Genomic DNA, 23,204 nt, shown 5'->3' with positions numbered 1-23,204 from the left:
ATGTCCAATGATGATGAAAGTTCAAATCCAAGAATCCATGACTGGTTTTATAACAATTTAGCTCTGCTAATTGTTACCATATTACCACTTAAAGCACTATAATTCTGACATTTTCAGTCTCAATATGCGTCAGTCTTCTAAGAAATTTTTTGGGACTTCAGCATCTTTGTGTAGTTCACCAAATGATATAATTAACTTTCCTTTAAACACTTCAATCTCTTTCACCTTCATCCACAGTCAAATTATCTGACAGCTGTTCCCGATCTGCCAAGTTTCATGCCCTGAGCATGACATTCACATTGTGACTCAACTCTCATTCTTCTCCCAGGCACTGGCCAGTGAAAGTCACTGACCTTAGAAGCCTCTTCCAAACCCAAAGTTCCTGAAATGTCAACTGTATTTCTGATGTTTTCGAAAAAGCTCATTTAAAAATACTGCACCAGACATTTTAAGCGGGGACCAAACAAAACTTTTGTTGAAGTATTAAATTAAGCATGTGTTGGGCCTGGGTCATCCCAATATAAGGCTGGCAGACTGAGAGAGTTGGGGTTGTTCAACCTGGAGAAGAGAAGGCTCCAAGGAGACCTTATAGCAACTTTCCAATACCTGAAGAGGGCTACAAGAAAGCTATAGAGGGACTTTTTACAAAGGCAGGTAGAGACAGGACTAGGGGGAATGGCTATAAATTGGAGGGAGGAAGATTTAGACTAGACAGAAGGAGGAAATTCTTCACAATGAGGGTGGTGAGCCACTGGGACAGGTTGCCCAGGGAAGTTGTGGCTGCCCCATCCCTGGAGGTGTTCAAGCCCACACTGGATGAGGTCTTGGGCAGCATCATCTAGTGGGAGGTGTCCCTGCCCATAGCAAGGGGTTTGGAGCCAGATGATCTTTAAGGTCCCTTCCAACTCAAACTGTTCTATGATTCTATGATTCTAAGTAAAAGGATCAGAATTACCCTTGTGATTGACAAGTCGGATCTATTTTAATTGAAAGTTGCCTCAGCTTCTGTGCACTGTGCAGTAAATATTGTGATGTTACAAAAAGAACGTTCATAATCAGAAAGACCAATCTCAATAATTTCAAAACAAAAGTACTATTTGTGGAGGGGCTTTGTGAGTATGAAAATATAGTCTTCAAATATATTTCTCAATGTTGTCCATCTACATAAAAGTTGTTCAAACACTGCTCCCTGTCCCGAGTCAGTGCCATAAATAAGGATGATCTCCAGAACTTGTAAACTGTTAACAGAACCACTGATCTTTTCCCAGTTACGTGGATATGCATAAACGCTCCATTATCACCATAATATTTATCTGTCTCACTTAATTGCATTTATTACATTGTCTGTACCACTACCCTAAGGAATTATTTTTGTAAATTGATAGGAACTGTAAAGATAACCATAAAGATTCCTAAACTGTCATTGAAGAAAGTGGAGCACAGTGAAGTATTTTTTTTTAGTTTTCCAACTAACAAATCATTTGGTCATACTTAATTGCTAAAAATTAAAATTGGTAAGGTTCTCAAATCAAAACACAACACCACCCCCAACACACAGACAGACACAAAAGGCAGTTTAATCAGTAAGACTGAAAGTTATCCAGGTAACAGGAATCTACATAGACTTCCAGTCTACACAAGAAGACAATCAGCAAATATCTGTAGAAGTGCAGAAACCATATCACGAGTTTATAACCATAAACCGTATCACATTTTATAACTAGGAAATAAAATTTTGCATAAAATCCTGTTCACCTGCAATATATAGACTGAAGAGATGCTAGATGGCTAAATTAAGCTGAAACTTACTTGTCTATAACATAAAACACACATTTCAGGGCTACTTCAGGAGAGCTATGAAACTATAGCACTAGTGTTTCCATCTTCGGTCTGTTCTGTAAGAACAGTTGAAGTTCTGGCAGTAGATACTTCAACAACTTGATTACAGCCAAGATACATTCTATGTTTTTAAACACTTCCTCAGATATATTTAGGTTTAGTTTTTAGTGCTTAAGTAATCTCATTTGTACTTCCAAATTAAATGAATGGAGGACATTTTCCCATAGTCAGCAGTCCTCATTTTCAAACACTTGTTCTTCAACTAGGCATGAAACATTGTGATTTTTTCCATTGACTCTGCTGCCAGTTAACACCACTACTCAGCGCTGACATGTTTAAATTGTCTCACGTAGTAAAAAGAAAGCATCTGGGTTAAATTAATTCTCATTCTAATATCTTAGCATCAATAGAATGTCCTGAAGTCCTACTGCTCATCTATGCCAAATCATCTTTCAATCTCTATTTATGCAAATTAACTCATAAGTGGTTTTATACCCTTTTAAATTTGCAAAAGCAACAAGTACTTTGAAGTATTATAACATGTTTTATAAAATCCACACACAGAAACAAGATAGTTAAATGCATGTATAATGATACCTCTTTGCCTACCCATCTTTCTAGCATATCATATGAATACGGTTCATTAACACTAAATACTGGAACTTATATTTTTACATCTGGAAATTTCTAACTCATTGTTATCAACTCAATTAAATGACTGATTAATATTGAAATAAATACTAGAGAAAACTCAGTGTATTGCTTCCTTATGTAAGAGACCATAAAAGTAAAAGAAGTATCAGCATGAGCAAATTATTTAGAAGCATGGAATGACAGAATCATGTTCAGGAATGGGATTTAAGATACACATTAGAAAAAAGTAAAACAATGGACACTTTAGAAGGGAGAGCCACCCTGCAGGAAGACATGGATAGGCCGGAATAGTAGACTAATGAGAACTTCATGATGTTGAACAAAGACAAGCGTAACATATTGCACCTGGGAAAACACAATCCAGGAGTGATGGTCCCTGCTATACAAAAAAGATATGGACAGGCTGGATACGATCCAGAGAAGGACCACAAAGGAGAACAAAAGACTAGGAAGGCTGCCACATGAGGAAAGGCTGAAAGGAAAAGGCTTACGGGAGACCTCATCACCATGTTTCAGTATTTAAAGTGTGGCTAAAACAAAGATGGAGACTCCCTTTTTACATGGAGTCACAGGGAAAAAGGCCAGAGGTAATCGGTACAAGTTATTCCTGGGGAGATTCCAATTAGACACAAGAGGAAAATTTTTCACAATAAGAATAATCACCCCAGGGAAGTGGTGGATTCCTCAGTCTTGGACACTTTTAAGGTTTAGCTGGAGAGGGTGCCTGGGCTATCTTGTCTAGATCATGCTTTTGCCAAGAAAATTTGGATCAGATGATCCTTGAGGTCCCTTCCAACTTGGTGTTCTATGTTTCTAGCATATTTAAAATTATCTTTCTCTTCAAGCTTGTCCAATGAAAATACCACATGTGAAAACAGGAAAAAAAAATTGGTGGGGCATAACAGTCATAAAATATCAGAATGGGTTCTTTCCATTTCCTCTTCCATAGCTGAAGTCTAAGTTCATAAAAGAAGATCTGTGCTTTTCAATTAAGAATACACTTTAAATCTATTAACACCATTAAGACTTAATCACAAGCTCAAGTGCTTTCTGAGTTGGAGAAGCCTTAAATGTGTGTTCAACATTATGGATAGGCTTAGATAATTTATATATTCATAGTACTTCCATTTCCCCCTACACCTTTGGTGTATGTAAGAACTGGAAAGCAAAAGAAAGTTCCACAGAGCTGCAGTTTAGGCACATATAATCACATTTGTCAAAACAAAATAGTTGTCAAGTGCCTCGTAGTCCTCCCACATTTTCAAACTACTAACAATAATCCTTTCATGCTTTCATAGTCAGGAATTAATCACTGTTTTGTTTGAATGGAGCCCCCACAGTCACAGGCAGCCTCAGAAGAGGCAGCAGCTTCTGTAATGCTGCCTGCCCCCTTCCCAGGCTGGGTTCTTGCCTCCCCAGATGCAAAAGCTTCTCTGGCTGGCATCTCTGATTAAGCAGAGTGAAGAAACCAGGCAAACTAGATGAACAACCATGGCACCTTTCATTTTAACATTTATATTCTAAAGCCACCACTGCTTTTGCCACACTGGATTTTACGGCAATTTGCTGAATTGCATCTTCAGTACTGCAGTCCCACATTTAGTACTTTTCTCTTTAAAATGTTCATAGGCTGCATCTCCTACAGTTCAGTTGTCAACCTCTTCAATGAACGTTTATTTTCCAGTATTTAAAGAGTATTTAACTGCTGTCTTTCTTTATGTCATGATCTATCAGCAGAAGCATAAGCAGCTGAGGAGTTGTACAGATAACATCTTTGTCTTTGGCACTGCAACAAAGTATGAAAATATTATCCGGTATAAGCTGAAACAGAGGAAGTAAAAATTATCTCAGGCTTGCAAACATGATCTATCTGTGACAAACGCTTGCTAAGATTCTAGTTTTTCCCTTCCCAGCTTTATGCTGGGTCAACATAAAAACCCAAGAGTCTTCTCTTCTTTCAGACAAGAGATTTAAGCTTAAGCAGGAAATATTTCTGTCTTTAGCTCTGTAGGGCCTTGTTTGAAAGTGCCATACTCTGACTCAGATGCTTTGTTTATGTTTGCAATCACTTGCCAAATGCTGACCCATGGCACTTAGCCATATTATGGCAATAACAAGGGCGTACTCAGGTACTGCCTGTCTGCTTCACACCTTCTGTAGGTGCTTATTTAAAAGGTGTGATGTTAGGACACACCAACTCCTCCTAAAGTCATGCTCAAGCTGTGTAATACTTTAAAAAATGTCAATTTGCATTTAAAATATATGAATTGGCATGTGGTGGCTAACTTCACATTTCAAAACCAAACCCAGATAGACCAGTTCTGTATGTACAAAAGTGAAATAACCCTTGCTCTGCATCCCACAAGGCTGGCTACCTTCATCATCCCTTTATGCACCTGTGGGACAGAGACATGATCCCGTCTTCTCACTGTCCATTTCTATGTCTTTCAGTAAGCCTGCTGAAGTGTATTCCAGCAGCAGTGCCATACATTTCCTTAGCTCAGAAGCTGCAGTTCCCCTTATGGGTGCTGTGTGATGGAGGGGCAGAAGAAACTCCTGACAGCCTTTCACACAACTGAGGATATGATTTAGTAGTAGACAGGTACGGTTGGAGCTGATGATCTCTAAGATATTTTCTAACCTAATGATTCTATGACTCCATAATTCATACACATGTATGGTTCAGCCACCATCAACTCACAGAACTCTCCAGCAGATGAGGAGGAACGTGACACTATGTTGAAAGGATAGTGCAAGCCTTCGACAGGGTTGCCAAGAGCTCTGCTGAGCTCTCACTGCCTTCATTATTTAATGACAAGGGATGACTTTCCTTTAATTCTATGTAATGCCATCGATTTTCAAAAAGGGAAAAAACGGGAACGTGTATGAGTGGATGCCTGTATTATAGATGTGTTTATAAGAGGGAAATGAAACATACATCACAGAGTGCAGTTTAATGAGCTCAACCCATTCACTGAACATATCTAAATCAAATTGTAACACAGCAATCTAGGAAACTCATGGGGAGATTTACTGGCACAGAATTAAGAACAAAATCACAAGGTTGTCTCTTTTTCCCTGTTCTAGTTGTGTGAATTACTTCCAGCATGAGTCAGACACAATTTTCACCATTACCTTTAGCACAGTTTATTATACAGAGTTGTAGGTCCAGACAATAGGGTATGGTATCAGCAAAAAGGTCAGATAAACACAAAAAACACCTCCAATAGAAAAGCTGGGGAGGATTAGAAAAAGGATGATAAAAGTAATGCAAAATGCCTAAACAAGACAGCATTTCAGCTAGCTGCCTCCTTTGCTGCTGCTTGGTCAGAGGAATGCTGTCAAAGGGAAGAAAATACTTCCACTTTATTGTAAAATTTTATTATTTCAGGTATTTACATTTTTTTATTGTTTGTCCAAAACTGACACTACTGAGCATCTTTCAAGAAAAACATTAAGAAAAAAATTAAGATCCTAGTAAAATAAATCTTATACTCTACAGCACAGAGTTGACAATAAAATCCCATTAAGTTGCAAAGTATGAATTCTAGACAGGAAACAATGTGGCAACTAAAATCATCCTGGTATTTCCACATGCAATGCAAGTAAAGATATAGGAGAGCATAAGAAAAGTAAAAAATGATTGACTGAATGAGGGAAAATACACCTGCACAGTTTACCCACACAGCCTATAGGGAAGGACACAAACTATCACGTCTGTAACAGCGATACAGCAGATCATCAAGTTCTCCAGTCAGCAATGACCTAACACTCCAACATAGGAATAAATTGTGCTTTAATCATATTTGGCAGCTTCTGGATTGTAACAGAAACCAGAGTAATTATTCTACCCTCAGGAGGTCTATTCAGGCTCTATTTCTTGAAAATATGACTATTAACATCAAATGCAGTTGAAATCAATCTAACCCACCTGTCACTACCATTGACAATAACTGTCTGCTTTTTTCAGAGAACTGCAGATGTGAGATACAACAATCCTAAGATGTCATCAAATAAGTATAGCCCCTACATTCAGAGTTCTTCATGCTAAAATATTATTCAGATCCTATTCCTTTTTAAAAATATAATCTTTTCCAGATATCCTCCTTTGTATGTCTCTCACTGATATTGACCTGCCATGAGTGAGGGCTGTTAACTGAAAAAAATTGCCAATAAAATAAAGATGGCAGAAAAATATTCATGATTAAGCATCATGAATCCTCCATGCTGAATACAAATATCTCACGTGACTGAAGGAGAACCAGAATAATAGGGTAAATTATGAACAAATGCTACTGTGGATAAAAGCGACTGATATGAAATGAAAGCCATGTAAAAAACTGATTGGTAAAATCACAACCGACAACCTCAGAACTACTTGGAGAAAAAGCAATAAAAGGCCTTCTAAAAGTCTGAAATAGCAATAGGAGAACGTGGAAGAATTAGATGAGTGACTAGGATTTGGTGACAAAGAACTCACTTCTGCAAAGGCAGCATGTATGCGTTCTGCTCAGCACCTGAAGAAGACCATACAATTAAGTTGTCTGCACTTTGCAAAACAGCAGAAGAGGATATAACTGGATTAATGACATCAACCGACAGATAATTGTGTTTCCCGTAAAACAGATATGAAATAATACATCAACTAGAATTCCAGAAAGGCGGCAAGTATGATTATTCTGAGTCACATTTGACTGATTACGAACCTTAAAATATTTATCCATTTGTTCATTCATTATACTCTGTAACACAACGAAATTCCCCCATCGGTTCATATGAACGTCAGTCCAACCAAGTATGTCCAGAAAACAAAAATTTCCACAAACGTTTCATTTGTAACAACCAATAATGAAATGCTGACACTGACTAGAAACTCCATTTTTTAACATTTTCAGAGAAAACAAGAAATCTAACTCAAGTTTTCTTTCTTGGATAACATAAAGATTTCCACAAGAATATAGTTCTGGTACAGGAGATTTTTTTTTCCTCCTGTGCTTGTGGTAAAATATTGAAATGTACTTATCTATACTCTTCTAGGATCTGTGTTAGGCAGAAATAATTTTCATAAATTTTCATAAATATGATATATTTCTAATTAAATGGAATAAGCAAGGCAATATCATAAAATTTACCTTAAAAGTGCTCAAAGACCAAAGCAGTATTCAACAAAAACAACAGCTGAGTGCTGCTACCTAGAAGAAAACTAAAACCAGACAAAAAGCGTGAAACTGAATTCAATGAAAACAAGGAGTGAGCAGAGCCATTTCTGTAGATGTTACCCCCTATGTGCTATAAAGTCAGTTGAAGAAATATGCATTCTGAACAAAAAAAAGAGTTCCCAAAAAAATTAAGTGTAATCTAACTTCAGGATAAAGACGTATAACTGTAAAACTGCTTAGCATTTCAAATAAAAGGGAAAACAATGTAAAATAATAATTACTGTAGTTTACTTCTAATAACTGTAATTACTGTTATTAAAAATAATTACTTTACAAGTATAAAGAAAAAATTACAATGTTTATTGTTCCCTGCTATGCACAAATAAAGTATCTACTACCACCCTGAGCTCAGGGACACCTTTAGTGAAAACTGAATTGGTAGCAAGTCACACATGCAAGTTCAGCAGGAAAAGACCATTTGTCTTTCTCAGATTTGAGATCCAATAACGATTCCAGTGCACATCACAATGTAAAAATGAGACCTAATTTGATAGATTAAAGACATAAAATGAGACCTTTCAATAGTTACTGTTACTTCATAATTGCACAATATTTTCTGGTGACATTTATAAAATTTAAAGAACTACATTCCAATCTCAAATCCCACACCTAATTCAAAAGTAAAAGAAGTTGATAATGTTCCTGATGTTTTTACCAAAGGATACAGGATTTGAAAACAAAGCAGAATTGGATGTGGAGTTTTTGTCAGTCCTACTATGTTTGATCCACACTACGCAATACCTAGGACCTTATCTAGAAGTTCAAGACTCATGAAACAAGGAACTCATGACCTCAAGAACATGAAGCAAACAGAAGTTGTTCATACACCACCAACACTAGAGTGCTCCCATATTCCTGCACCTTCCTGTATGCATGTTGTCTTGAGGTCGATAGCTGAATACGTACCACCCTGTACTCGAGTTTCAGTCAAAAGGAAATCCAGACAGGAACGGCACCATATCCCCAGTGAGACCCCCTATTTCCCCTCTTCCTTGCTGTGTACCTACATGCCTTTTCTGGCCCTCTGGAGATACCAAGACTTGTGTGGTAGGAGTAAGTCAGTCTTACTTCAGAGGTCAGAGGTCAGAAAATGTGCACAGATCCTGAGCAGTGCTGGTATCGGCACCTTACTCATTGATTCATGAAGATGTCACAAATCCTGCAGAAACTAAAGCTGGTTACTCCACAACGGATATTCTTTCCCTTTAAGGTGTTATCAACACTCTCACTAGGAAAATTTCTGCTGTTTTTCAGATTTGATGTGAAAATCAATGATGTAGAAACCTCAGGCCATTGAAGATCTCAGACAGCTGTGTAAGACCAGAGGCATTATCTTCACTGTCACTGTAATTCCCTGCCTAGATTCTTTTTTTATCTTCCTTTCCTATTATATATTAAATGCTGTTGTCAATTTTAGGCTGGAATTGGCTGTGGAGTAAGAAATCCCAGTGTATATTTTAAATATTAGCTTGTTAGGTAAGATCATTATTATTTCATCATACAAAACAGTGCTGAAATTTCACTTTCAGTCACTCTTTACCTACCAACATGCTCACATCATATGTTGCTAAATGATTAAATAGCTCTTCGACTTAGTCCTCCAAAATTCTTTCCTGAAGAAAAGTGGAGAACATTAATTTCTACCGCTTCATACCGCAGGCAGTGCAGACCTGAAGATACTGCAATTGCAGATATTTATTGTAAGCACTGCCCTACAAAATGGTTTAAATAGAATAGACTGTATCTTCAGAAAGTTATGTTCCTCTCCCACTCTAATTTTTGCTTGTTTCATTCGTTGCTTAGATGTTAGTTCGAGATACGGCTATTCTTCTTCCGCAGTATCTGCCACATTGGCGTAATGCCTTAGCCTTTCCTGGCCAGCAAGAGGCTATTACAGATTCCCACCCTCACCGACCTCCACAGACTTAGAACAGTAACGCGGACTACAGCCCAAACTCTCTAGTGATGTTGATATTTAGTTTTTATGATCCCGAAGTAAGAATGCTAATGTGAAGCCATACAAAATACCTAGTATCCTCAGAGAATTCCATCCTAGCCCCACCACCTGAAAATGAAGTTATAATAACTAATTTTTGTTAGCAGTACCACACTTTGATCCAATTTTTGTTAACGGTCATTGCATTTTTCAGTTCAGTTTTCCACGCTTACAGAGAGAGATGAAAACAAAACAGTATGTTGTAAGGGGAGAGGTACGATTCTAAGACTCACTTGACAAAGCAGCAGTCTTCAAAAACTGTATTGAGAAATCAATATGAAACTCTCTTAGAGAGAGGAAAAGAAGAGCTACAGAGAGGAAGAGTCATCGCTGCCATGCAGCAGCCTGCTTTTTGAATCAAATTTATCAGATAATTTAGTGAGAGCAGGACTTAAATGTCTCTATGGAAATTTTAGAAGTTCTACTGTATCCCAGTGCACCAGAGTTAATTTATCACCTTCCTGATACAGTGAAACATGTTTATTCTATACAGAGCCCGAAACCTCTGAGCAACTATCATAGTCCATACGCTCCTAACAGGACAGACAAAAGCAAAAGCCAGGCAGTGGATGTGGTGCAGGTAGACCCATGAGCATATGTCCTTCATTTCAGAGGTGAGAGAAGCAAAAGAGTTCACAAAGTATGGGATTTCCTTTTGAGTAAGCACCATCAGTACTACATATGTTTATATTAACTTCTAAAAAAATCAAAAGAAATCCCCCAAATAAAAGTTCAATAACCTTTAAATTAGCATTTAAAAAAACTTTCTCTACTTCATATATTTTGGTCATAGTAGGTTTACTTGAGTTAATGATAAATTAATAAATGCAGCAATAAAAGAAGTATTTTCAACTCATGTATAATCCAACAAACTTGGCAAACATAGATAATAAACTAGAAGTTTCTAGTATATGTGACATTTCATTTCATTAATAAATTTAAAAAAATGGGAAATTAAAAGCAATTTTCAATTACCTTAAGGAAATAACACATAAAACCAAAGATTAGAATAGTGGAACTAAACTAATATAGAAAATCAATTATTGCACTGCAAAACAGAAGGGAGGAATGGTTTACAGCCTTTAATCATGAAAAACAGCTGGATAGGACCATTTCTCAAAAAGGCTGTATTTTCTGAAAGATTACCTCCCCCCCAAATAAAAAAATCAAAACAATGGTTCTGATCCCATGTAAATCACTAAACATGGTTAGAAACTCACAGAACGTGCCTGTAAGTGTCGGCACATACTACAAATGCCTAGGAAAAATCCCTACTATCCACTATTTTAATTCATAGAATCATAGAATTGTTTGGGTTGGAAGAGACCTTTAAGATCATCTACTTCCAACCCCCCGCCACGGGCAGGGTCATCTCACTAGATTCCACTAGATCAAATAAAGTTAAGCTATCCCTATTTATATCTTTCAAGGCACTAAGCTCCCTGCATGGTGCAGCTTGCAAGTCAACACACAACTCTCTTGAGCTCAGCTGTTTCGTGTGGGATGGATGCAGGATCCCACTGCTTAAGTGATCAGATGTATCAGACACGCTCCCCATCACAAGACCCCACTCACGAGTGTGCTTCTGCTATGCACGACTCGGCATGCATGTAGGCATGTCAAGAAGGGAGGGCACTTTCCCACATTAAGATAGCAGGTAATTGTGACGTTCGTGGCACCAGTCTCAATGGCACAGACCTTCTGAGCTTTGCGATGCCAGCTTTCAAAGCTTCCTCCCACAACCTGCACCTCAGTTAAAAGCATTTCCTGAATTCACTCTGGTGGCACCGCTGTTACATTCTCCTACGATGTGCCAGGTGCTGTAGAGGTGTTTAATTGATGCAATTTGTGATTTCAATCACTGCTGTTTCAAAAATCGCTCCCTCTGCTGCCAAGCATCCCGTGGCTGGAAGGCTGACAGCTGGACTGCGTGCAATGTGTCTGTCTGCAATGCACTTCAAGAGCCTTAAAAAAAGCACCAAGTCTTGGATTATTACCACTTGGCAGGCCCAAAATACGTACACAGAGTAGGATTAACAAAGTTAGCAGTGTGACATGGCTACCTGTTTTTAAAAAGGGGAGAAAACAGTTGAAACGTACACCACAGGCAGAAATGTTACAGAAGGGAAAGGAAACGTAAAACACTCCTCAGAGATGAGGGGATCTTCCCTTTGAAAAGGCTTCTCTGCAATTAGTCATCATTTCTAAATTCAGTCAATGTGTGTGACAGGAGAAACCCAGACTAGGGCCAGGAGGAGAATCAGCACAACCAAGTGCGCATTGGAACTAACGCCAGTGCTGACAGAACAAGGTGGGAAGCAACAGACCACCACTGCATTCTACTCCATCTGGCCGGGCACATGCCTATTTAGTAGTTAGGCTGATCAGAATGCATGAAAATAACATCTCAGGAGGAACAAGGAGGGATGCCAAGTCTTTCCAGCACTTCCTCGGTCTCAGGCTAGTTACAGTCCAGCACCGAGTTGGACACTGCTTGCTCACACATTGTGGGTCCCTACATGTCACGGTGAAATCAAGATCCTCTGTTTTCAAAATAACAATTCAATTGGCTCCATAGCAATTTGTCCTTATTAGCAGCAATTAACCAGCATCTGATTAGAAATACATGACGCCTTTTGTGCAGCTGAGGTGTATAACCTGCCAAGCGCACAACTATTAGCACACCACACCTGAGCTACTGGAATGGTTGTGCACATGGTCAGGAGGAGCTGGTACTGCTGCCGATGGTCACGTACGACTGAGGTCAATTTGTGATACAAACCTGCTAAACACCTGGGCTATCCAGCAAAACTCCCACTACCTTCCCATAAACTTCCCAGACCGGGACTTCACTCAAAAGAATATGAGGAAGAGAGGCACAGTTCCATTCAAGATTTGGTAACATAGCAGCAAAGTTTCATGGAAATTCTCCAGTCTGAATATTCTGTACAATGGGAAGCACTGCATCATACAGACTTTGTGATCTGAACTCTGTTTTCTGGGGTATTTTTAAATCAAATTTGTAACAATTGCCATCTTTTGATTCATGATCCTTCTTTCTACCAGAATGGGAAGGTCTCACAGATACAAAATGATTTCTAACAAACTTCAGTTCCTTAATCTCTTTGTTAAGGTGAATATTGACATGAAAACCAGTACTTAATCCATTTCTAAGGGTAAAACTGAACTCCAGTCATGTTCTTCTGAACTGGTAGTGGGCAAGGTTGGTTTTGTATTCAATTAATGATATAGAATAATAGAATCATAGAATCATAGAGTCATAGAGTCATAGAATAGTTTGGGTTGGAAGAGATCTCAAAGATCATCCAGTACCAACCCCCTGCTGTGGGCAGGGACACGTCCCACTAGATCAGGGTGCCCAAGGCCCCATCCAACCTGGCCTTGAACACCTCCAGGGATGGGGCAGCCACAGCTTTCCTGGGCAACCTGTGCCAGTGTCTCACCATCCTCATGGTGAAGAACATTAACAGTAGTATGACTACTGGCACTACTGAAGGAAGTGTTTGATACGGAAGGATGTTTGAGTGAAGAGTGTGGCATCACATCTAATTCTTGGTGATTCATGATTAGTTATTAGTAATAGTTGTCATTTTTATTTCATCACTGCTATTCCACATTAAAAGAAAGTGGCCCATCTACAACAAAGTGTTCACCTAGCTAATCCACATCCGCAATCCTGCCATATTCTTCAAACTACTAACTTTTTTAAACAAAAGGGAATTACATTCAACTTTTGCAGAAAACAACTTATCCACACTTCTGACATAACTTTGAGGACACACCTAAAATGACAATTCTTGACACACAGTTTCTCTCTGCTCCACTTATCTGAGGTTCTTGTACTCACTCTCATATTCCATTCCCAGTGCCAAAGCTTGCCTTTTTTTTTTTTAACAATGACAAACTAATGAGATATATTCATTTGGGGGGGAAACGATAGAGCTGTGCTGTCAATTGCACTACTGAAAAAGTATGAAAAAGTGTAGTGGTGTAGAACTGGATATAAAAAATAAACCCAGATTTTAATTAGTCATTTTCTCTTTATATTCCATAACTTCTATTTTTCTAAAAATAGTATACTTGATTACGTATTTGTCACTGCTAAACAACTAATAAACATTGTACTGCAAATTAAAAATGTTAATCCATGCAAGAGAAAACTGCATGTAATTTAATTACCGCTAAGCTTTTTGTCCACATTTAATTAGTAAAACTTACATTTAAATACTGCTTATCAATGTAAACACTTTAAGCCTCCTGTTGAGTAGACTCTGAGTGCAGTTGCCTATACCCACAAATATGTGCATAAACACATATGTAAGACTCATCTTACACAGTTTAATAATGAAGCCCTTTTCTAAGTTACTGCCTTGCACTGCACAACAGTTTGAGGTAGGGAACCAAGTTATAAAGAATTTGATTAAAATAATTTAACTGCCAAAATTCTCTTTTGCTTGTGTTTGCAGAGCTCTAAAGTCTAAATACAGCATGATGAGGTAGACTCACCATGACAAGTCACCTTTATTTGGGGATACTGATAGTTGGCAGGAATTATTCCAGTAGCCAATTATTATAATTTTCAGCTTCTGTGGTGGCAAATGCTGCTGGGACGGTGTTTGACAAAGAACACGCTTGTTATTAACATTTACAGTGAAAAGTATGCCATACATATCCCACACATTTCTTAATCAGTACTCTACCTTCATCACACAAATGTAACAAATTAATTATATTTACATGGAAATCTTCCAGTTTTATAAAATTAGATCCTGCAGGGAGATGACTTTAATTTGTTTGGTAACTATGTAAGAGCAATCCACAAATTTTCTTAAGAATGGGTACAAATAAATCTACAGAAATACTGCAAGTCAAGTAAAATCCATAATGAAGTATTAGCATAGGAAACCATTCAGATAATGTAGCTAACCAAAGGAAGTTCAATGTTACATTAGTAAGCATATGCAGTGGATACAAAAGTGCCTAATGATTAAACCCAACAAATCCCACAGGTCTTCACCAAAAATGAACATATACGTTTCAATTCACCTTTGAGAGATAATTTCCAGGCTGTGTACCAGTTTCTGCATAAGTTCACTGATTTTTCAAACAGCTTCAAAGCACAAGGTGATCTAGCAAGAAACTCCATCACATAATACTGAGTCTGTTCCAGGAATGTCCTGGAATGGAGCATGTTGAGGACCACCTAACCAGCACCTATCCCCAGGCAGTACCATACACCTTATGGACTGAGCTGCATTGTTAAGCTAGAGCAGACCTCACCAGCAACACACTTCAGCTCTCCAAGGTTAAATAAATATTGTTGGTCTGCTTTGCTGCCCCTTTAAAATAAACCTTTATTGAATGCCTTGCCCCCAAACTCCACAGTTACAGTTTCGTTTTTCCTCATTTCTGATGAGGCGGGAAACATCAGACCACATGACTGATTTATTTTTTTTTACTAATTAACCTGTCAGGCTTAAATATCAAAATAGACGTATTTCCTTTTGCTTTAACACAAAATATTATTCAGATTAAAAATAAATTATTTAGGAAAAAAAAAGCAGAACTCAACATTAAGCATATCTTTCGTTCTAAGTGAAGCAGTCTCTTCTAAACATTTGTAGGAAATGGGGAACTAAAAGCTGTTTTTTTCTGGGGCTTGATAATAAATCTTCTTCTACTCAAGACTTCGGGAATTAAATTCAGTCACCCAGAATAGGAGAGATCCAGACTTGATGTTTTTTTTCCTGTGGCCGGTAGGAAGGAGATCTATTAGACCTGATTCACAGGAAAGTGTTCCATCCACTAGGCTGTAAAAGGAAATTATCTCCCTCCACACTAACTCTTCTACCTTTTTGCTATCAACAAAACTATTGCAACATATTTTTAGAAGACATAGCATCTCAGTGAAGAGACTAGCAAAGTGAAACACAGCTGCTGCATTGCACAGTACTCCCTGAAGAGATTATGTCTAACGAAGGGTCTGGAAGATAATTTTACAGGTCATTTCAAGCAAGACAGTTGAGGCTGGAGATAAAAATTATGTTATGTCAATAGCAGAAACTGTTCTATTGAAAACAGGACAGAAATTATTAAACATATTTGTCAAAAAAAGGTTTTTAACATATGCATTGGGTCTGACGGTACCAAGAAATGCTTGATCTGAAGACCACAAAAGCTAAGGAATAATCTGGACCTCAAAGCAGCTATCAACACCAGAACTCTTTTTTTATCCTGTTTTCATCTGATAATTTGTGCGCCTCATTTACTTTACAACTGACATTTTAGTGCATAATTATTCTTCCTCACGTGTAAAAGAAAATACATTTCTTTTTCATGATGCAAAATATTTCAAAGTATAAATGAACAATATAACTCGATGCCTGACAGTGTATTCTCAGCAGCTTCGTACACTGACAATCTGTTCTTCAATAACATTTATAAACAGGGAAGTTTATAAATCAGTATGCTCACTTTCAAATCCCACTGCACATCAGCTCTCAGATTTAGGGTTAGACCTCAAAATGCTCTTTCATCTTGTTTTAAACTACAAAACTGGGCCCTTTGCCAATGGAATACTTGAACAAGAGGAAAAAAAAGGTATCCACATTCTTGTATTTCAGGAGACGATCTTCTGACATATATGTTGCAATGCATTTTTTATACATTAGGGGTGAGATTTGATGACTAGAGGGAAGAGGACTACTAGAAAGTTTACTTGCATTTGATTTCTAGTATAGAGTGATTAAATTCTTGAAAAGTAGTCACAGGTTTTGGAAACCATTTAATAACAGATTCTGCAGATAGCTTGAATTGTGTTTTTCCTACCAAAGTTTCTGAATTCAAAAGAAAAGCAAGATTTTTTCAGCACAAAATCCCATTAGAATTTCATTTTACACTATACGGTAAATAAGAGTCTTCTATCTACTTACTGCCAAAGGACTGTGTTTGGCATTGCTGCTAAGCCCAGGGTATCTTGTTGAAATCTTGTTTGCAGCAAAGGGAGAAGCTACCTGGGACACAGTAAACCTGTTCTTCACAAAGAGTGATACTGAATTCATGCTCATTTGGTATGATGCACACTGTTAAGCACAAGTACTGAAAGTCAAAGCCTCAAATATATGAGTAAGCCTGGCAGGTCTCTTGCTACTCAGAGAGTCAGTTAACATTAACAGGTTAGTATTCCAAATGTTTTTCCAATGTACAAGTAATTTAATATTTAAGCACACTCTACCGTCTTAGCCTAAACGTCACAGAATAACCCAATCAGTGCAGCTGAACACATTGACAAATCAAGCAAGATGAGCTGATCACTGATAAATAGTCCGATTTTTAATGTGACCATGGCAATTTACAATTAATGAATCATCTGAAAAAATCATCTGGGAAAAACAGAGGCAAACTCAGTGTTTTGTATTAAACTGACAATTACTTGCTGTTATAAATGGAATGTATATCAAGGCTCGGGATCAGCACCACTGAACTAAAGTAGTAGTTTGATGGATTGGGGCTTTAGCTGCAAATATAAGAAAGAGTTATCCTAAAATTGTTATTTTGAAATCCGGCCACTACACCAGTTAAAGGCAGTCACAAGACAGCACATGAAGAACATATTCTACAAATGCAATTCTACATGCAATGACACCAGCATTAGCACTAAATCACCACTTGAGGAAAACTGTCCCATGGTATGAGACTACTTTTCAAGCAACAGTCACATGCCATATTGCACCACAAAGTGTGCTACCCTCTTTGTAATATTTAAAATGAGGTACACTAGCTCTTTTTTGGACATCACTTGTACTCTGCGTTACTGCTCTGCATTAAGCAACATTACACAAGAAGTTCTTGGGGCATTTTTGCATGTGCAAATGATGCCTGTTATTTTCCACATTGTTTGAAAAAAATACCCTTAGCAATTGGATATATGAAGAAATACTAAAAGTGAAGAGTAAGTAGCTTTAGTTAAAACACTTTAACATATCAACTGAGGTAATCTGGAGAATTATTTTCCTGTGTTCACATTTAAGCACAGCCATACTATTTGATCTGAAGGGACACATAGCTCTGTCTCAATGGACAGATTCACCAACTCCATGGTTTAGACTTACAACTGAATGGTCACCAAAGATTCATAGAAGGACTTCCAAGAAAAATATTGCACCTGACAGCACAAAAAGCTCCCTAAACTGCCACATTTCTGAATGACTAGCTAAAGAATAAACACTGACAAAGTATGCAAGGACAGACTTGAAAAGGCATGCACACTGAGTCCAGGTAGCCTCACAGCACATAAAATATTGATTTTACATTATCTGTCAGGGTAACACATGCCCTTCATCAGCAGTATCCTCGGTACCTTCAGAGACCTTATGACTCTACAGATATCAGGCAAGAGTCACACGATACTCTCTGCCATAATAACATTGAGAAATACTGGTCATTTGAGGATTTTCAAATAAAGTAGACAAACATATTCTTACTGCATGTAGGTGACAAAGATTATAAACATATTTAAGCATGGGTCATCTGGTTATATTCTTGACCATATAAAGGCCACTAGTAAATAATACCTTCTGGATGAAAAGATAGATCTGCAAAATGTACTTTAAATATGATGTGGGTGGAATATAGGCAGGAAAATTCAAAATCTGTGCTTACTAATCACCATACCCTGGAGGAGCCCATTACTCACTACATTCGCCCCTGCCAGCTAAAGTCCTTGCAGCAGTTGTGTGGAGGCATTGCCTACGGGTGCCTGTGAAGCAGCTACTTTCCACATGCAGAGAAGTCTCAAAGGACAGCTTTCCCATGCCCACCGTGCATCTAAAAACAAGCACTGTCCACTAAAGCACCCCTTTCAGTAGCATTTATATAAATTTGAGAAGGATCACATTCCTCAAATTTATACCCTCAATGCATATCAGGAGCTTCTGCTTATTCTCTCAAAGACTGATGGAAACAGTTTCCATCAGGGAGGGACTCCAGGGTCCTGGACCTAACCGTATCAAAGAATCAGTCATCTAAAGCCTTGTCTTGACACAGCTGAAGATAAATTCCTGCATTTAGTGCTACCCTAGTTCTACAGAGCAACTTGATTAGGATGTAAGCTTTTCTTATTGCCACTTCAAGATGATGAGAGGCACTCTCCACACTTGTGTGCTGGACCAAGAGCCACTACCATAGGCTTATGCTGCTGAAGTTAAAATATTGGCACCCCACAGACCTTAAGAGATGCTTTGAATCACTTGTGCAAGATATATCCTCTTGTATCTGCACAACCATTCTGAATGAGTACACAGCAAAGGAACTACAGAATCATTATATTAGTTCACAGCTGAAGTCCACCAGTCAGAACCAACCTCTGAAGTATCCATCGTGAAGTTTTCCTTTGGAAAGCATTCATTAGATAGATGCAATCATATATTTTGAGATGGGGTTTAAGTCGAATGTGCAATAAAGTATGCTTTTATACCTACATGAGCATACTAAATTACTACTCTAGAAAGACACTTAGGAACAGCAACACAGCAAAGAATTCTGACAACTCTGGTTGTTCTTAACTGAGTTTATAAATAATCAAACACTGGGAGTGTTGCCAGTTTTGCTGCTGTTATTCCTTTCCTATATCCAGGTAGCTGGCAAGTGGCTGTAAGTCCCTCATAGATAAAAGCAGCAAACTAGGAGATGTTGTTGACTGGAATTTACCAGTTAAGCAATAAAATACAATTTGTGCAAAAGAAAGTATGCATCTCCTGGTGATCACCTGCGATTTTAGGACTCATCTTGCATTGCTTAATACTCATTTTCCTCCTCTATGGGATAGCTTCTCCTCAGAAGCATTAACAAATGGTAATTATAGAAGACATGCTGACAACAGATAACCAGAGGGACACTGTCAACACTGAATGCCCAGTGACCAGGATGTTAAAAACTGTGGTTCCTGGAACCTTTAGAGTTTATGTTTCATTTAGGTTTTATCACATATGTTCTTACACCCTACCTTAAATGATAACAACTCAGCAAAACCTGGAGAATCAAATCACACAAGGCCACATGATTTTGACAAAACACAGTAATGAAGGGATTTGGGGTTTATGAACATGCCTGTAATGTTCACTCTCGGTGGGAGCAGCTGATCGTAGGAGTTAACAGTCTCTGTAATTGTCTTACACACATTAGACACCAGTGGTTTTAAGCAAACCCAGCAGCTTTTACCAACTCCGCAGCAAATCAAAGCCTCCCTTACAGTGGAGCAGTCATCCCAGTATGCACCCAGGCAGTAGACCTCTGCCAGCCGGGCACAGGTCTACAACTGCTGTTCCTCTGCCTTCCGCAAGCATGATCAGAATCATAGAAACATAGAATCACTAGATTGGAAAAGACCTTCGATATCATCAAGCCCAACTGTACCTGTCCACTACTAAATCATATCCCTAAGCACTTCATCTACCCTTCTTTTAAATACCTCTAGAGTGACTCCACCACCCCTCTGGACAGCCTGTTCCAGTGCTTGATAACCCTTACAGTGAAGAAATTTTCCCTAATGTCCAATCTGAACTTCTGGCGCAGTTTGATGCCATTCGCTCTCATCCTATCATCTATCACTTGGGAGAAGAGAGCAACACCCACCTCTCTACAATCTCTTTTCATGCAGTTGTAGACAGCTGATAAGGTCTCCCCTCTCTTTTTCTCTTAGCTAAATAACCCCAGTTCCCTCAGCTCCTCCTCGTAAGATTTATTCTCCAGCCCCTTCACCAGGTCTGTTGCTCCTCTCTTACTCTGCTTCTCCCTCTCTGGGGAAAGGTGACCGAGTCCGCACCGCAGCTGCCCAGCAGCAGGTCCCACCAGTGGCTCTGCCCCATGGGAGTGCAGCAGAACCTCTCACAGCAGCCAGCGCGGTCTCCCTACCTGCCTGCACCTCTCCCTATCTCTATCCAGTGGGACTTCCCAGCATCTCTCCCTCTCCCCCTCCAGCAGGACTCGCCAGTACTTCTCCTCTCCCCCTCCAGCAAGACTCGCTTGCATCTCTCCCTCTCCCCCTCCAGCAGGACTCGCCAGTACTTCTCCTCTCCCCCTCCAGCAGGACTCGCCAGTACTTCTCCTTTCCCCATCCAGCAGGACTCGCCTGCACCTCTCCCTCTCCAGTAGGACTTACCAGCATCTCTCCCTCTCCCTGCCCAGTGGGACTTGCCTGCATCTCTCCCTCTCTCCATCCATCAGGACTCACCTCTCCCTCTCCCAGTCCAGTGGAACTTACCACCATCTCTCCTTCTCTCCATCCAGGAGGACTCGCCTGCACCTCTTCCTCTCCCCATCCAGGAGGATTCGCCTTCACCTCTCCCTCTCCCTGCCCAGTGGGACTTGCCTGCATCTCTCCCTCTCTCCATCCAGGACTCGTCTGCACCTCTCCCACCACCTCTCCTCATCCAGCAGGACTCACCTGCACCTCTCCCTCTCCCCGTCCAGCGGGACTTACCAGCATCTCTCCCCGTCTCCACCCAGGTGGACTCTCCTGCACCTCTCCTTCTCCCCGTCCAGTGGGACTCGCCAGCATCTCTCCCCATCCAGCAGGACTCGCCTGCATCTCTCCCTCTCCCTGTCCAGCGGAACTTACACCATCTCTCCCTTTCTCCAACCAGGAGGACTCGCCTTCGCCTCTCCTTCTCCCCGTCCAGCGGGACTCTCCCGCGCCTCTCCCTCCCCCTCGCCCTCCCCTCAGGCCCCCCCCGGCTCCCCCGGCGGGGCTCGGCGCGGCAGGGCGGGCTGCGGGACTCACACCGGGTAGAAGGCGTAGGGCGGCAGGGCGCTCTCCTCGCTCGGCTCGGCGTCCAGCAGCAGGTAGTCCTGGCTGTCGTTCCTCCGGGTGCCGCCCGCGGGGGAGCCGCTTTTCCGCGGGGCGTAGGGCTGCGCCTGGCTCATCTTGTCCCGAGGCTCCTGCGCTCGCAGAGGCGGCGGCGAAGCTTCTTTCTCCTCTCAGCGCCGAGCGAGGGGTTACGATGTCAAAGCGGAGCCGCCGCTCCGGAGCGGCACCGCGGGGGATGCGAAGTTTGCGGGAAGCATCAGAGGGAAGGGGCGGGAGCTGGGAGGGCGTGCGGGAGCCTCTCGCCTCCCCTAAGGGACCGCGGTGTCCCCTCCGCGCCGCCCCCGCGATCCCACCGCCTCCACCATCCCTCCTTGGCTCCCACCGAAGCGGCCGCCGCGCTCTCTCCTCTGTCACCGTGGCACGGTGCCGGCTGGTGAGAAGAGACGCGCCTACCTCTGATCCCCAACAGCCCTGAAAAGAGGGGATTATGCTCTAAAAAAACAACCCCTCCAAACCCAGGGATTGTATTCTAAAAACAACGCTCCAGAAGAGGAGTTATACCCTAAAAACAACCTCTCCAAACCCAGGTATTTACTCTAAAAAGAACACTAAAAAACAGGGATTATACCCTAAAAACAACCTCTCCAAACCCAGGGACTGTAAAAACAACACTCGAAAAGAGGGATTATAGTCTAAAAAACAAGCTCGGCAGGTACAGTGCCTGCTTTCCACCGCTTTGCCGAAAACGTAGCCCACAGTGGTATGGAAAAAAATCACACAAAACTCTCCCTCGGGAATCTGGCAGGGCTGCAAGCGTGCAGCTGTCAGTGAGGAAGCGGGATGAAGTCTTCCTGTTTCATTTTAGCTTGGCAATACAGCGTGTGCTGTGCTTGGGTCCTTTGACAAACAATGTGTACCTGTTTCACAGCGGAACGTGTTTTTATCGCCTGTAATAATTTCAGATAAAGGCAAGGGCAAAACATCACCTTTCTTAGCAAAAAAAAAAAAGCAGTAATTCTACAGTGTTAACACTTCAGCAGAACTCAATCACCTTGCATTTCTCAGTTCTGCTTCACAGGTAGCGCTTCATTTGACAGTATTCTTACTTTACTCACGTGGACGGTAATTGCTTAAATGTACTGAAAAAATTACAAACTTTTTTGGGAAAACTATAAGTCATGGAGGAAACAGCATCTGATCTATAGGCACCTTTCATCTTATTTAACATAATAGGCTTACTGTTTCACAAGGGAATATTTATAACTAAATATGCAGTTAAAATAAGTGCATCATCCTTTCACCATATGGAAACTATTGCCAGGTTTTGTCTTTGAGTAGTGCACAGCCTTTACTCTTCAGGCATGCACAGCTGCCCCTGGTTTCGTGACATGCTGACACACGAATTGGGCAAACCTCCATGCAATCCTTTGCTGGGCGTGCAGGTGAGCTCAAGGCTGCCCATGCTCTCCCCAGCCTTTGCCAGAACATAGGTTTAATGACTGTCTGAGCCAGATACTCTTTTCACATACTGAACTACAAGAGCAGGAGGGGTACAGAGATCCACAGCTTCTGGTATTTATGTGGTCTTTAGATGAAGTTCAGAAATACCTGCAATCAAAGGTAATTCCACAGTTGCACAAAGTTTCTGTAATTTCTTTTGTCCTAATAG

General features: G+C 40.3%; 1 protein-coding gene across 3 annotated transcripts in view; it reads right to left on the bottom strand.

Annotated features, from left to right (window-relative positions):
• The window catches only part of TRPC6 (transient receptor potential cation channel subfamily C member 6), a 101,537-nt gene extending 79,602 nt beyond the window's left edge, over window positions 1-21,935 (bottom strand). For 2 of the 3 annotated variants that reach the window (XM_054056499.1, XM_054056500.1), the window contains exon 1: window positions 21,509-21,935. In XM_054056499.1, coding sequence (XP_053912474.1) covers window positions 21,509-21,651 — 143 coding nt within the window. In that variant the 5' untranslated portion in view covers window positions 21,652-21,935. Of the gene's footprint in view, window positions 1-21,208; window positions 21,343-21,508 lie in introns of those variants that run through there. The other variant, XM_054056501.1, reaches the window with a different exon arrangement.
• Window positions 21,936-23,204: the final 1,269 nt, after the last annotated feature.

This window comes from Cuculus canorus, chromosome 1, assembly GCF_017976375.1.
Source record: "Cuculus canorus isolate bCucCan1 chromosome 1, bCucCan1.pri, whole genome shotgun sequence".
Lineage (NCBI taxonomy): Eukaryota > Metazoa > Chordata > Aves > Cuculiformes > Cuculidae > Cuculus > Cuculus canorus.
Note: the sequence above shows the minus strand (reverse complement) of the source record. Positions and strands in the feature narration are given on the sequence as shown.